The 16,145-nt window shown below is 42.7% G+C and overlaps 1 protein-coding gene across 1 annotated transcript; it reads left to right on the plus strand.

The window, feature by feature from the left end:
* Window positions 1-1,684: 1,684 nt before the first annotated feature.
* On the plus strand, window positions 1,685-15,021 carry CRABP1 (cellular retinoic acid binding protein 1). The gene is made up of 4 exons (XM_075431830.1): window positions 1,685-1,817; window positions 2,069-2,247; window positions 4,918-5,031; window positions 14,707-15,021. The coding sequence occupies exons 1-4, from the start codon at window positions 1,748-1,750 to the stop codon at window positions 14,755-14,757; spliced, it is 414 nt and encodes a 137-aa protein (XP_075287945.1). The 5' UTR covers window positions 1,685-1,747; the 3' UTR covers window positions 14,758-15,021.
* Window positions 15,022-16,145: the final 1,124 nt, after the last annotated feature.

The raw sequence follows: 16,145 nt of genomic DNA on the forward strand, positions 1-16,145 counted from the left end.
TCTGTTTTTCTTCCCCCAAGTGTGTGTTTGTTTGTTTGTTTTGGAGGTTTTTTGAGGCAACTGGAAATCTTAAAGTATTTCAGATGGGATTAATTCTTTTGTCATTTACTGAAAACTGAAAAAATTTTTGTGCGCTGTTTTGTTTTCTTTTTTAGAGAAAACATGTTATTGAAAACAGATATTGCTCACTAAAATTTTCATTTCCTGGAAAAAACCACATTTTCCATCAAAATATTTGACTTAAAGAACTATGACAGATCTCCAGGGTGTCCTTCTGAAAAGACGAAATAAAAAAAAAGTCAGTACAAAAAGAGTGAATATCAACAGATAAATATTCGGTTCTGCCCTATGGTTCTTACTCAGGTAAAATCTTTCCTGGGATAAGAAATGAGAGCAAATTTCAGCATACAGGAATTGGCGAATCCTGCCTAACATATGGCTAAAGTAACTCCCAGGTCTATCCATTTTCCATGAGTGAACACATTTTATACATACCTCAAGTAACCAACTTGTTCATTTTACAGAGTGAGCCTAATGAGTGAGGAATGGTTGTGAATGTACCATGAAGCTGGCTTGGCAATGGTTTTCCTATAATTAAAATATGTCTGGCTCTGTTCTGAGTGGGAAATCACAGACCTTTGAATGTTTTGAGTATTTCCTTATGCACAACAGCAGGAGAAAAACTCCATATGCCGTAACCCGTCAAATTCTGTTCCCGTTAATCATGTGGATAAATCAGCTGCAATGCTGAGCTTTAGTAGTCTAGCTTTAGTCTAGCATCTTTGACCTGAAACTGAGGGATTCAAAGCAAAGAGGATGGAAATGGTCATGGAACATCTGAGAGGCACAGAGCGGCGCTCGAATCTTTAGCACACTGGTGTTAAAGGAGTGCGAAATAGCTTGGTGTGCGTGTGCACAACAGCTTGTGACCGCAGTGAGCACTGCTCCTTCTGATGTGGCAGGAATACGTCCCGGTTCCGCAGCTGTACCGTCCAACTGCTGAAAGCGCCGCAGAGCCATGAGGGAGCTGGAGAAGGCTACAGACAGTGTACATGTCCTCGTCCTTTTCCCTTCCCAAAAGCACAGACCGGGATCAGGACAGGGGCAGCCGTTGGCCCCAGGTCGTCGGGCTGGCTGGCATGCGGGGGGCTCGGGGCCGAGGGTATGGCTCGGCCCAGCCGTGGTGGGCATCAGGCCAGCGTCAGCCCGGCAAGGCTGCTCTTGCCTGGCTTGCCCTCTGCCTCCCTGCCTGGACCAAGCTGCCCAGGGCAGTGGTGGGGTCCCCATCCCTGAAGGGGTTCAAAAACCGTGTGGATGTGGCACCTGAGGACGTGGTTTAGCAAGCACGGTGGTGTTGGGCTGGCGGTTGGACTTGATGACCTTAGAGGTCTTTTCCACCTTAGTGATGGTGCGGTTCCCTGCCTGCCCCGGGGGCCTTCCACCGAGCCCTCGCTGCCCGCTCCGGCTGCGGGACGGGTGCCGGCCGGGCTCTCCTTGCGGGGAGGCAGCAGCTGCGGGGCGGGCGGGCAGCGACTGATGGATGGGGGCTGGCGGGGCCGGGCGGCCGGAGCGCTGGCCCCGGCCCCGGCCCCGGGGGAGGGGTGGGGAGAGGAGGGGGCCGGTGGGTGTGCCCCGCGCTCCCCGCCGCCGCCGCCGCCCGCCCCGCTCACAAGGTGCCGCAGCGCCGAGAGAGCGAGCAGCAGCGCTGCGTCCCCGCCGCCCGCCGCCCGCCGCCCGCCGCCGCGCCATGCCCAACTTCGCCGGCACCTGGAAGATGAGGAGCAGCGAGAACTTCGACGAGCTCCTCAAGGCGCTGGGTGAGGCGCGGGGGAGGGACCCGGGGGGGCTGCAGCCGGGGCCGGGCACCGGGGAGAGCTCCGTGCGGGGCCGAGCGGCCAGCGCTGCCCTGCCCTGCCCTGCCCCGGCGCTGCCCGGCGGAGCGGAGGGAGGGGGTCCCCGCCGCAGGGCTGCGCGCCGTGCCCCGGCCGCTCGGCCCGCCCGGTACTGGCCCGGCTCAGCCCCGGCACGGCCAGGGTCTGCAAGCTCTGCTTCTTCCCGCTTCGCCCAGGTGTCAACGCCATGCTCAGGAAGGTGGCGGTGGCCGCCGCCTCCAAACCCCACGTGGAGATCCGCCAGGACGGGGACCAGTTCTACATCAAAACTTCCACCACTGTCCGCACCACTGAGATCAACTTCAAAATTGGGGAGAGCTTTGAGGAGGAGACGGTGGATGGACGAAAGTGCAGGGTAGGAGGGGAGCTGGTGTGTGTGTGTGTGCATGTGTGTGTGGAACCAAGTTCTTTCTAGATCGGCCAAACACATCTGCTGTTGCCGGTGTCCCCAGGAAGGGACATTGTGCCTTCTACCTTCTTCTTCCCGGAAATACACTTTGGGGGTTCTTGGTGGTCGCCGCTCCTCCTGTCCCTCGTCCGACATTCTCCCTCTTGCAAGACAGGGTAAAACTGAAATCTGAAGGCAACAGAGCATGGCAGGTCTGAAAGGCAGAGTTGGAGTACTTGATTGCTGCCTCCTTGGCTGGCAGGGTTTTGTGCAGCTCTTTTTGCTTCCCTCTCCCCTGGAGAGCTCAGCTGCAGTGGATGCTCTCCCCAACCTCTGTCCCTGGTGGGAACATGGGGAATGGTGGAGCAAGGGAGACCTCAAGAGTCAGGATTTAGTGCACAAACCTGGCATAACTTTGTCCTGAAATGAATCAGCCAATTCCACAAGCAGGACCGCAGACTGTTGGGTAGTTTGGGGCTGAAATCCTCGTTCATTCCCTTGCAAGTGCAGGTCTCCAGTTTGCTGCTCAGATAAGTCTTTAACAGCGTAAGACAGACTTTCAGCTAGTGTTATACCAGCCGTAATTACACCATCTCCTTGCGCAGAAGTGCATTAGAGGGCGTTCACTGGAGTGTTCTGGACTTGATTCTGTGCGTGAGCCCCTGCCTCTCCACCTTTGTAACCACTTCTGTGGCCTTGGAGGGGGCTCTAAGTCAGCAGCGTCTGACACTAGCTGCTCACTGGGGTAGATACATGGGATCCGGGGGATTGGAGAACGGGGCTGTGATCATAGCTGTTTTTTGAAAAAAGTTATCAAAGGCATGGGTCAGTTATTATTTCCTCAGGCACTTTACTTTCACACTTACAAGTATATATAAAACACTTAGAAAAGAAGCATGAATAAAGAGTATCAGAATGTAGTCCCAAATGAGAATACAGTTTTAAAAGTAACCTGTGATGGTGAAATAATCTACTTTCCAAAATATGATCTCTGCTAATTCTTGGGCCAGCTTCTGAGACCATTTGCACCACTGAAAATTCCCAGTGCAATTGCTGTGAATTTACATTTATGGAAAAGAGAGGCAGATTCTGGGAGTCAGTGAACGTTTAGAACATTCACTTGATCTGTAGGATGAGTTATCGTATATTTAACAGTTTGTTCAGGAAATGTTGCTGGCTTTGTTAATTTATCTTGTTCAGCAAAAGTAGTATTTTAGTGTCTTCAAGAATAATGCACATACAATAAATGTGACCTGCTTTCTAGAGAAGGATTTATTGCTGCAGATGGAAAACCAATAATTACGGCTGTAAGCTATGAAGGTTGGAAAAATCTGAAAGAAATGTGTTCTGTGAAGTAGTAAATTTTTTCCATGTGTTGTGAAATTATTTATAGTCCATTCTCAGGAATAAGTTGTACTGCTGTGTGTATATAACCAAGCTGTGGCCACAGAGCAGAAACCGACAGATAATAAAATAATACTTCAGAATGTAATTTGCAATATCTGGCAAAACTGCTGACTGGTGATAGATTTTGATACACTTTATGGGGTGGAGGGTTTTGTTCTGCCAACTAACTTGATCCATTGTTCATCCAGACAAAGAGCGAGTCATATGTAGTTGTACTGCAAGGCATAGCTTCTGTAACTGCCACGTGAGATGGCTTGAAAAACCTATTGTTTTGAAAACAGCTAATTTTAAATCAAAGTAAAGTTTTTTTCCCTTGGAAAGTCTGGGAAGCATTAACTTGAATTTATGCATACATACGCGTGCACACATGTGTATATATATGCAATCACAGACTAATGAATGTCTCCCGTGTGCTAATTATAAAGCGATTACTTGCACATTCATTACAGGGTATCCTTCTGCACAGCTGTTCCATTGCAATGTAGAATAATAGTTCAGTGCTAGAATGAAAAGCAACAGAGTCAGGGCTTGCCTGTTTGTGAAAGCTCAAAAAAATCCTGTGGTATGGGTTTTGTTTTATTTTTCAGTGATTCCATAGTCATCATTGAAATGCTTTGAAAAATGCCCAAGGGTTTTTCAATCTCCAGACCCACAACCTTAAAAAAGTAATATCGCAAACACTAGAATTCTAACAAAGTTTCTTTGATTTAGTTGTGGTTTATTCCAGTTTGTTGGTACAATAAGTGTTTAATACACAGTTAACTTGGCACAGTGCCATACAACATGAAAGGTTGTGACAAACACTGCATTATTTATTACCACAAAACGATACATATGATTCCTGATGCTTTTACACTAAGGGGACTCTGTAGTGTTAAATAACATGTCAGATCAAACCACATGTGTACGAAGATGCTTGGGAATGTAGACACTACATTATCACATGTTTCTAAATTACACTTTTCAACATCAAGCATTTTGTGAAAACTGGGCGGCTTTTTAATTTGGAAACAAATGTGGATTTACATTGAAAAGGCACATTTACAATTACTTTGTCATTAATGTGATTTTGATTTCACCACTTCCCATTGATGTCTTTTTCACTTTATCTGTCTATGTGTTGCTCCTTTACTGCAGCAATTATTGTCACTACTGCTTATTGTTGTCTCTCTGCCTCATGCTGCTGGGGAATATAATTAATGTTATTCCTAATGGTTTTCTTGCCTGCAGAGTTTGGCCACTTGGGAGGATGAAAACAAGATCTATTGCAAGCAAACTCTTATTGAGGGAGATGGCCCCAAAACATATTGGACTCGAGAACTAGCTAATGATGAGCTGATTTTGGTAAGAACCTTGAACCCACACAATGCATGCACCGTATTAATAGTTTTTTGTTACCATGTAGTATGACTTACTGTTGTTCCTTATGTAAATCCATCTGCAAAACTACCATTTTCATAATCCTCTACAGTACAATTCATACATCACTTTTTTTCAAGTTTTTTTTTTTCTAAGAACAAATGAAGATACATGCAGTTTCTTACCGGCATTTTATTGCTATAACTTTTGCTGTACTTTTACTGGTAGAGTAATCACAGGTGGGTCACTTCTGCTCTATAAATTAACACCACCACCAAAGAATTTGCTTGATGTATTGCAGATTTTCTTTGGTGAAATTGAGATCAATGCATTTGACCTCATTTCTGGAGAACCTTCTTTTTTAGGCATGTGCATAATACATTGCTTCTTACACACAATCACATGGTGTGTAGCAAGAAAGATGTGGCATGTTGTTGGCATGCTCTAATCTCATTCTGTTTATTAAGAATACATCATTCCTCCCCCATCTCTGCCACCTTCCCCAATTCCGTGATCATCTCTGAATCCAGTTCAGAATTGCCTTCATGAGTTTCTCAGAAATACACCGATTTTCACCTTTGCTGTTGGCCAGCATCGCCCCACTCCTGTGTGACCTTCCATATGGCAGCAGGGTTACTCTGGGCATTGAGTAGCCCTCCGCAACTGCCTCACCATTTATGCCATTAATCGTGCAGTTTATTTATTTATATCAGACTTATTTCTGTTACAGTTGAATTCTTTTCACTGAATCTTTCCTCGGTAGTCCCTCTACATTAATGAAACAATATCCAGAACTGGATAAAGACACAGTGTCTCTGAGTTACAGGTAGCACAGTTCAGCCTGAGTTCAGAATCATTTTATTGCACATGTTCTTACTAGTGAATTCCAGATAAACAGTTGATTGGACTGTTACGCCTCATCAGTCTGGGTATGGAAGACATGCTGCTGGAGTGATGGGTAAGGAAACATCAAAGCACGGAGGTTTTATTTCAGACTATCACACTAGCTAAACCTCTGCACTTTAGAAAACAAACAGCCTCCCCAATGTTTCTCCAAAGCAGCTGGAGCTCTGTTTTTAAGATTGCATCTGAAACAAAAAACAGGACACAAACCTAACCAAGGATAAACAAAAAGCTTTTAAGGTGTTAGTATTGTTCCAGACATCTTGGAACTGTTCACCCAGCCCTTATGAGGAGGTGTATGCTGTTAGTGAAATCACACTGGTTTGTATTGAATGAATACTTCCATTCTGGATTATTTCTTTTGTCTCAACCACTGAAATTCTTTTTATTATCAAAAAACTTGGGAGGCAAAGTACTTTGATCTCTGCTTCACATCTTTATATATAACACAGTGGACAAATATATTCTCAACTATAATTTTTCTAACTTTCTAACAATGCACTTCTGTAGTTTATTATTTAAGCAACAGACTACTGAGGCAGCTGTTAGATGAAGTGAACTGCTCCAAGCAAGGCAAGAAAGCCAGTCATAATACAATTGCCTTCTGCAATCAGCAATGTGAACTTACCCAGCTGGGGAAGAAAAATGAGGTTGGTTAAGAAACCAGAGCGATTCAAAGATTATAAAGCAATCTAATCTTTTTTCTTTGATAATATAGTCAGTTGAGCTTTTCTGAATTCATTATTTTTCAAATTAGGATATAAATTAGGAAAATCTCCTTCCTAGTAAAATATTTCTAAGAAATCAATCACAACTTTTGATAAGCTGTTTTACTGGTTAATTTCCTTGCCATTAAAATGCACACATTATTTTTAATCCATGTACATCTGGATTCAACTTCCAGTCATTAGATACTGTGTGTAAAAGAACCTAACCAATATGCTTAAAGTTTGTTACTGCAAATCCTTCTCTTAAAAACACTGATCAAGCCGCCTCTTGGAAGAACCTTCTCATTGTTAAGCTAAATCATTGCAAGACCTTGAGCCCTATCAGTATAAAGCAAGCTTTTCTTCAGTCATTCTTCAGTGTTTCTATAACCCCCTCCAATTTATCGATTTCCTTTCTAAATTCTGAACACCAGAACTGCACATAGTATTTTGCTAGCAATCACATTAGCACCTGATGTAATGGTGGCTTCATCCCCCTACCCTCATCTGAAATTGTTTTGACTTATACGCAAAGACTTTGTTAAATCTTCTTTGGGAACTTATGCTCAGCTGATCACGATCCCAAGTCATTTTCCTGGTTTCTGGTTCCCCAGACTGATCACCTTCCCCTCTCCTGTAAGGTGCGACTGTTCGCTGGTTGCAATGTACGATTTTACCGTGGCCACTATGAAAACATAGCGTTTGCTTCGAAGTGATCCAGTTCATTCTCTCTGTCTTTTACTTACTGATATGCAGTTCCATTCTCCTACCTCTTTTCTGGAGCATAATGGCCTCTTTTGCTTTATTAACTGTTAGGACATTACTTGGTCCTCAGGACAAAGATTTTCAAGCCCTTCATGACATTTGATGGGACTTGAATGTACAAATCTTTTAAATATGTGGTCAACATGTTCAAAATCTTCTGACACTGTAAAGCTCAGCAGTGAGGTGTTTCTAAGAGTGAAAGTGGTAAGTGTGAGGTCTCTGGTCCTTTGGAGAAGATGGCCAAAATTAACACTTTTGGGAGGCAGCAAAGGGTTCTGCTGTTTGGAGGAAGACAGAAGAGGGTAAGGGAAGCTACATTTTCTTGTCTGTGGCCCCTAATTTTAGAACCCCAGAATATTCCCCTCAGACCATTATTTGGGCTTCAAAAGCTAAACTACCTGAAAGGATTGGCTGAGGTGTGTTCCTCAGCTACAACAGGGAGCAAAGTAGGAATAGGAGCTCTTAGTGAGAAGATCCTGTCATCCCTCTCGATCTCTTGCCTCTCAGCTATGTTTGGGATTTTCATCCCTCTAGTAAAGAAGGATTCAACTTAGATTATTTTATCTTATGCTTGGAAATTTTCCGTGGATCTGAGACTGCAAACCCCCACTTACATCTACTTCTTCAAAGCTAAGATCGCAGTGAGAAGAGGATATCTTTCTTTGTCTTCTCCTTTCTTTCTTCTGCCATCCTCCCACCTTTGTTAGGGTTCTTTAGGACCTGAAATTCATTCTCAGTCAGTTTTGCTGCCCATATCACTTCCAACATTTAACAGTTTGCATCTTCACATTTCTCAAACCTCCCTGCTTACCTAAGAAACATTTTCTGTTCCTTTACTCTTTCTGATGTGCTTCAGTAAGCTTTGCCTATTTCCATTCTGGCCGAGTGCCTTAAATAAGCAGAAGGAAACCACATTCTTGTGAACTTCTAGAGGTCTGCAGCTGGGAAGCTTTCTTTTATGGGGCAGAGCCTGTGATGTAGCAGTTTAGGGACTCCATAAGGCTGATAGTTGTTCTTACAGTCTCTGCTGCTCTTTCTCTATCCAAAGAAATCTTTGAAGAAGTCTTGAGTCTCCTTAGCTATTACATGCATTTGCAGAAGAAATCAAGAAAACTCATACTCCATTTGGAAAAAGTTGCAAGAAGAAATGTAAACTGTGTTAGACTGAGGCATGAACGGAAAAAAGGCTTGGGGCAACAGGCAGGGGGTAAGGAATGAGTTTTGTTCTGCTAATACTGGCTGCGTAAATGTTGGAGCTTTGCCACATAATTTTGATCTAATATGCTGCATTGCTTAGGGGGTCCATTAGATTATGACATTTTCCTTGTGGAATGATGTATTTTTCTCCCCAGCACAGCATGTTAAATAAAATGCATTTATTATCACATATAATAAAAAAAAAATCAGTGTTGAATTGTCATGACTCCACAGAGCTAAAATAGAAACCATATTACTGTATAATTATCAATCTTTCTTGCATCCGGGCAGAAGAATTCCTTATGTTCTACAAAGATGTTCCCTTGGAGCAATATGATGGTCTTCCATGTCACATCATGTCCTCTGGTACACAGATGCTGGGAACAAACTATTTAGTTAGCAAAGGTTTTCTTTACCTTAAGGTGCCAGTTAAGTTTGCCTTTAGTTCTCCTTAGCTCCTTGCAGCATGGAGAATGAGATTACTCTTATTAGTAGCATAAATAGTATTTGGCTCATACAATGGCAGACGTAAGTCTAAAGTCCTGTTAGAAAATGAGTCCTTCCAGCTGAGTAAGGGACAAAGGATCAAGCTCTGCTTCATAAAAAAGGTGCAGTGGCTGTGTTAAAACATTGCAACTACTTTCATCAGTGCTGTTTACTCTAGTCTCATCTGATGTGCTTGGTGGGATTTCAGTGCTGCATTTTGAGAAGTACTGAACAATGTAGAGAAAAAAATTACATTGAATATGCAACCAAGGGTGGGTGAAAAGGATAGATCCCCATCAAAGTCCACATTTGTTTGTCTTGACTGTATCTTTAGGTTAAATTGTATTGTACTTGAAGACTGTAATGTATACAGAGAGTCAGAATATCTGTATTTACAACTCCACATTCATAAACTATACTTGGATTAGCACTTGAGCAATCAATATCAGAATAAAACACAAAAATATGTATTTACTTATGTGAAAATTAAGATCTGGGGTTAAGTCTATTCTGATATGCTTTTTCTTCCCTCTGTAATGTTTTTTCTGTTGCTGTGTGATTTTGTCAGGGACATTAATGAGCTATCAATCACTTGTGTAAGTCAGAAAAACAAAAGGTCTGCTCTTTATAAAGTTAAAGGATGCTGCTTCCAGATGTCAGCTATTCAAATGAGAAACATTTATATTCAAACTTTATTTGCATTGCTGCTTTCATGGCTGCTCATGCCTCTGTAGGTTTTAGTTTAATCTATAACACACAAACATTTTAAAGTGGATGATTACTGAAGAGGGGCTTTGAAAACAGCCTCAGACCACATTTTACACAGTTCACGTATCACACAGGGGTTCTCAGAATCAATTACAGCAAGGGTCAAAGATCAGAACATTAGGGGGGGTTCAAGCATGGTTTCTATTCTACATTCCCTCCCCAGAAAAATCATGCCATAGTTGATTAAGACTGGTGAACTGTGGAGCCTAGATGAGTGAGTGAACATTTTTTAAATTATATTGCTGGCTTCTAGAATTAAACATAGTAGGTGTGAAGGGTCAGTGCAGATTTGGAAAGATACTTGGCAGCTGACTGCTGAGATGTGTGATGTGCATAAGCCTTGTATCGAACAATGTTAAACTACCTAAGTGTTTAACTTTTCTATAGTTTTTGGAGAGTGATCTTAATTAAAATCAGTTTTCAAAAGGAGACTCACTCATAGTGGAGTGAGTGGGGGGTTTTGCTGCTGATCACATTAAAGCAGTCTTGATAAAATTTCAGTAGCGTATAATGCATACATATGTGTTGCATGGACCTAATGCTTTTAATTACTATTTGCCGCAAACAGATTTACAAGGGGGCTTAGGGATCTGCAGCCCCTGCTCACTAGTACAGCCTGGCCTGGGTCACATTACAAGCAGATAAGCAGGAACAGAAGCCAAAGCCATTTGCACCTTGCATGCATCTGATCCTGTATACAGCCTCTTACAATATCAGTTGTAGCTTAGACGTTTGCTGTCTACTGACTTCTGCTACTGGGAGATACCATTGTCTCGTATTTTTGCCTCTGTCATTTTTTTGCTGCATGACTGAGGGAACTGTGTGATATAGCAGTTCTCAAACACAGATATGAACATTTAGGTATTTTGATAAATGACCTGATTTTGCATGATCTTGTCGATTGATATCCTGCAACAAGTGAGGTTGTATGTTGGGAGATTTGCTATTAATACCCAAGCTTGAAAGTGGGGGCTGCACCTTCTGAGACTACGGCCCCACAATGATCAACCTCTTTCATAAAAGATTATGGGAGTTGGATGGGAAAGGAAATACACAATATGCCTTCATTGTGAAGATTTATGTCTTTATTTTGGATAACATGAAAGTTTGCATGTGTACAAAGCCTTTTCTGAGGATTCATTTAAGTAATATCTTCTCTTCTTCATGTTTTTTCTGATGTATTCTGTCTTCCTTTTGCAAGTTACCTCTGCAGGGTGGTCAGTCATGAGCAGATAACAGGGGATTTTTGCATGCACTGGCAGAAGTGATCTTTCCCAGGTGATTGGTTCAATGACAGTCTTCCTAATTCTGCTGTCTGCTCCACTTATCACAAAGGCTCCTCAGCAAATGTTTATAAAGAAGGCCTTCAGAAAGCAGATTTACTCATACAGTAATATATTACTGCCCTGTAATTCTCTTTTAATCTCTAATGATGTCAGTGGTCATCAGATTTTGAGTGAACTGGGAGAGGTCAATTTATTGGATTACGCCCCTGTGCAGGGCTTTGTTTTCAGTGTGCTTTTGGACTCTAAAGTACAGATTATAACAAGCTAAGTGAAGAAAACACTTCTGCAATTTGCAGTCCTTGCACATTTAAAATCCTGTTTTAAGTTTAGATAGAAGCCTTGCCTTGTAGCATTTTGTAAGGTAAGTGGAACCTTTGTAAGCTGATGAGAAGGTGGTGTTTGAAAATCCTGCATCTTCTCCTCTAGATCTGAATCACAGTTTGGTAGCATTGCACTTTTTTTTAGTTGCTCTGGTGAAACGATAGCCAGGATTGCTTGTTCTCTTTATTAGGATGTTCTACTCCTTTGGGTCATGGAAATCTTTAGAGTCTGCTTGTTCTGACAGACACTATCACTTCTTTCCAGTCTAGAATTAGAACCATAGACACTAAAGTGCTTCATCCTACCCCTGAATACAAGGATTTAAGTGTGAAGGATAGAGGAGTAACAGCCTTTTGATTTGGCCCTTCCCCTGAGCTTGGGCCCAGCTGTACATTAGATGTTTCTGTGAGTAACCACAAGAAAAGGAATGCAGCAAGTTTGAACACATTCCCCTCTGCTTTGTTTAGCAACATTTAGTGGAGTTTTATCAACAATGGTAGTCAGTTACAGTAAGATAGGGACACACCTTTTACGTAGGTCCACATTTAAACCATGTACACAATCATGACAATCAAAGCCATTTATTTGTGTGCTTCAGTATGGAATTGGGTCACTAATCATCTGAATAGGTGTAAGGCATAAAATCTAAGTGCTAAAAATCACAGCTTATTTCTGAAGCAGGTCAGAGGCCACATAACCTAAGCTGGGTCTTCAAGGAAAGGATGCCTGACTGTTTGAGAAGTGCCCAGTGGCTACATGATACTACAGAGTAATTGTAATTGGGCTTGGCATGAATTTTATCTCTATATAATCTAGATCATAAAGATGTTGGATGTTGGAAGTACAAAACAAACCTCCATTGTGCTTTGTCACAAGTGTGTCGAGCTGTGACTCTGCACAGCAGTCGGTCTGTGTGCATACCAAGTGGACTTGCTGCCTCTGCAATGCATTCGGGATGCACCCATACTACTGAGCTTTCCCAGAAAGTTACTATTTCTTTTTTCTTCCACCACAAATTTTTATCTTAATTTTCGCGCTCCCTTCTGTGGGTCTTGCAAGGAAGCTGCCAGTCAGGCTACACTGATGTCACAGGAGCAAGCTCTGCCCAGAAGCGCAGTCTCAGAGCTGGACACTAGAACTTCAGACACTCAGCCCTGCAGTGGCACCCTAGGAGAGACTTGCAGTACGGATCACATCTATTTCAATCTACTGTTCCCTGCAGTGTTCCCTCTCAATACAACTGCTGACCTGTTGTGAGAATAACTGCTGCTGCACAGGTTTAGGCGGAGGAGTTTGTCTCTTCATTTTCCTGAAAGAATGGACATTAATTTACTAGGGAGGTTACAAGAGTTTTGGCAAACTGCTGCTGCAGCCTTTCTCATTAGGACTGGCTGATGTGGCACCCGCTGACATCACAAGATGTGGCTGCGTAGCTGTGCAGTTCCAACTGTCAGACTGGGGCCGTGCCAGCTCGTGAAGAACACTACACAAAGACTGTTTTACTATCATCTGTGATTTGTGTTGAAATAGCAGCAGGAGGCTCAAACTTCACTGTGCTTAGCAGTGCCTGAATGTGCCCTAGAAAGGCAACCACTGTCACAGTGACCTTCCAGTCTCCACAGACAGCCTCAAGCCCTGGATGGTCTTGACTCTGACTTGCTTTCTCTGGCAAAGCTCCTGCTGAAATAATTTGCCTTTGTGTATAATTTTGAAAATGTTGAACGAAGCCATAGTAAGGGTATTTGCAGCTGGTGCTGTAGGCAACAGAGAACAATCTGCGTCCTTTAACATTAATTTTCAGACATTTTCGTGTACAAGCTAAAAATGTATATAAGATTGGTATGATAAGCTCTTTATATGCATAAAAACAAAGCCTATATCTCCAAAGTACTTACAGACCTTTCTCCTCAATAAAGTGAACAAAATATAAGCCAGAGACGGTTTTAAAGCCAACTGCTTTCAAAGAGGTGTTGGCTAAAACAGGCATAGAAAGCATTAAAACAAATAAAGTCCAGCTGAATTTTCATAGCACACTGGGGTAGGTCTTAATTATACTTTTCAGTGAGACCTTGGCAGTTATTACAGCCAAACATCCCACCTCGCAACTTGTTAATGGTGAGATTGAATCTGTCTGTCAGTGTAGCTGAACGTGAATTTTTTTGCAGTTGGTATTTCCTCACTCTTGCACCCATTATTTCCTCCATGTTTAATTGCTTGCTTAGATTTTAGCCTGCCACACCTGAACTGACATACAAACGCTCTAGGGATTAGGTCGCTTTCTCAGACAGCTGCCACAATCACTGTCCTGCCTAAGTGTAAGTGCAGCACTACAGAGCGATTTAAAAACCGCAGGTTTTCCGATGCATGTCTGAAACTCAGTTTCAGTCAATAGTGTAACAGCATATGACACCAGCTCTAAGCATCTGGCAAGCCTGGCTGCTCTGAGGTGCTGAATGTGGTGTAAGAGATGGGATGATAATGGGACATAGCCTGTAGTAAGTCAGTGACTTTCTGATGTGTAGTGATCAAACTTTTGTGAGATCTCACAGGTGTTTAGTCATGTGAAATGAATTTGATCTCTACAACATTATGTGCCCTCATTTCAGACCCTTATAATAGTTTAAAAATTCACTGGTGAAGGTTAGAGTATCCTGAAGGAAGGCTGTGATTGACACTGCCCACATTACAGCTTGGGAGAGGGGGGTTTGGTATCCTAGCATGGTGCGTCAGCATCTTGCAGCTGCATTACATTTACAGGTTATAGGTATACATTCTCCTGGTCTTCAGCGTTGTTCCACTGACTTCATTGCAACTCCTCAGATTTATATCTGCAGATACCATAGAATACCTTTTGAACATGCCATCTGAATTCCACCCCCAGCATTTCCAGTTCAAAGTGCTGCAAATCTTTCTAAATATAACAACAGTACATTCCAAATTCTCTTTGTTTTTTCATGTTTATTTATAATTGCATGCCAAGAAACTATAGAAAAGGGGAATTTCTGTGTCATTTATCATTTTGACAAAATTCATCGTGCCTTGGAAAAAAGGTCACTTACACTGCATTCCTCTTCCAGAATGACTCCTTTCTTTACTCTCATCTGTCAAAAGACATAGGAAAATGTATTTCTGCTGTAGAACTAGCTACTATAGTAAAGATAACATTAAAAAAGTGTTAAATGTTTGCTGGTTCCATCTCTTCTGATTGTTTTCTATTTCTTTTCCAGACCTTTGGTGCTGATGATGTTGTGTGCACAAGAATTTATGTAAGAGAGTAAAAACATCAATTTACTTGTCATCTGGGATGAAGTGGAGAACTGTGAAAATCCCCAGTGTAATGAGTATCTGTGTGTGCTGTTACTAATGCGGTGTTGTATGTGACCGTGGGTGTTATATCTGAACACATATCCTCTGTTACGTGTATTTTGCTTTCATTTTTCATCGCAGACCTATTTCTTCCCACTGTTATGCCATTATTTTTCGTGTCTGCTTTGTATTTTGTAGTTGTCACCTGCTATGGTTTCATCAATTATTAAACTTATTGGGCATAACTCACAGCTGTTTTGGGGTGTTTTTAACAGAAAACCCAGCAGTGCTTTGGTTAGGACTGAAACACCTTTTACCCCCTGTTGAAGTCAGTGTGGAGTTTCACTGCTGTTGGCTAGCACTGTGCTGTCAGAGAACACCTCCCAGGGCAACACAAAGAGCAGGAGGGCAAGTAAGTGCAGGGTGTTCTGCGGAGCTGCAGGCTGCTCTCCCAAACCCAGAGCTCTGCCTTTTTCCTTCTTTCTGTTCTGCCTCCTTGGGAGAGTTGTTGAGGAACAATTCCTGTATCCTGGGCTTGCCAGGACTGTGGTTCAGCAGAACCAGACAAGACAAGGAGAGATCTTTACCCTCTTTCCTGCTGCGTCTCTGAAGAATGCCCAAACTTTCCCTGTTGAGACGCTTGTGATCCAAGTACACAACCCAGCTGTATCTACAGGACAAATAACAGTGTGATCATGACTAATACTTGTTGTCATGACACCCAAGCACCTCGGGCCTGATCAGAGAGCCAGCAGAATCTGACAGACTTGGCTTGTTTGGGCCATAAAAAGATAAAGCTGAGGAAAGCTGCTTTTCTCCTACCTTCTCACCTGCGACAGAGAGAACTTCGGATGGCATCACTCCCCCTCAGTGTTACAGCTCTCACTTCTGGTGACTCAGTATGTCATTCGTTGAACAACTAAGTATTTCACAAAGCAAGGGCATAGTTCAGGAATGAAAGAATCACCAAATTTAATGTATTTATTCTGGCTCAGAGTTCTGGCCACAGCACTAACAAGTATTAGATTCAAGCTGAACAGGCATTCCTCTAATGAACCAGAAACTCTTCTGTGCTTCAGCCTTGGAAATACCTGGAAATTGAGACTAGGAGCACTACTTATTTCAGTGCAATATCCAAGCTTATCTGACCAACTTTCAGCTTTGCAAGAATAATTTATCTGCTTCATGTCACCCAGTCATAGAAGATTTTTAAGAGTTTCAGTGTTAGTGGAGTATATGCCCTGTTCACGGGGCTGTGCCCAATATTCAGTATGGGAAAATAGGTCCAAATCTTCATTGTCTTGGAACAGCCATGGGAAGCAGATTACTTTGTCTCTTCATCGCTCGCAGGGCTATGCAG

This window comes from Opisthocomus hoazin, chromosome 10, assembly GCF_030867145.1.
Source record: "Opisthocomus hoazin isolate bOpiHoa1 chromosome 10, bOpiHoa1.hap1, whole genome shotgun sequence".
NCBI classification, from domain to species: Eukaryota; Metazoa; Chordata; class Aves; order Opisthocomiformes; family Opisthocomidae; genus Opisthocomus; species Opisthocomus hoazin.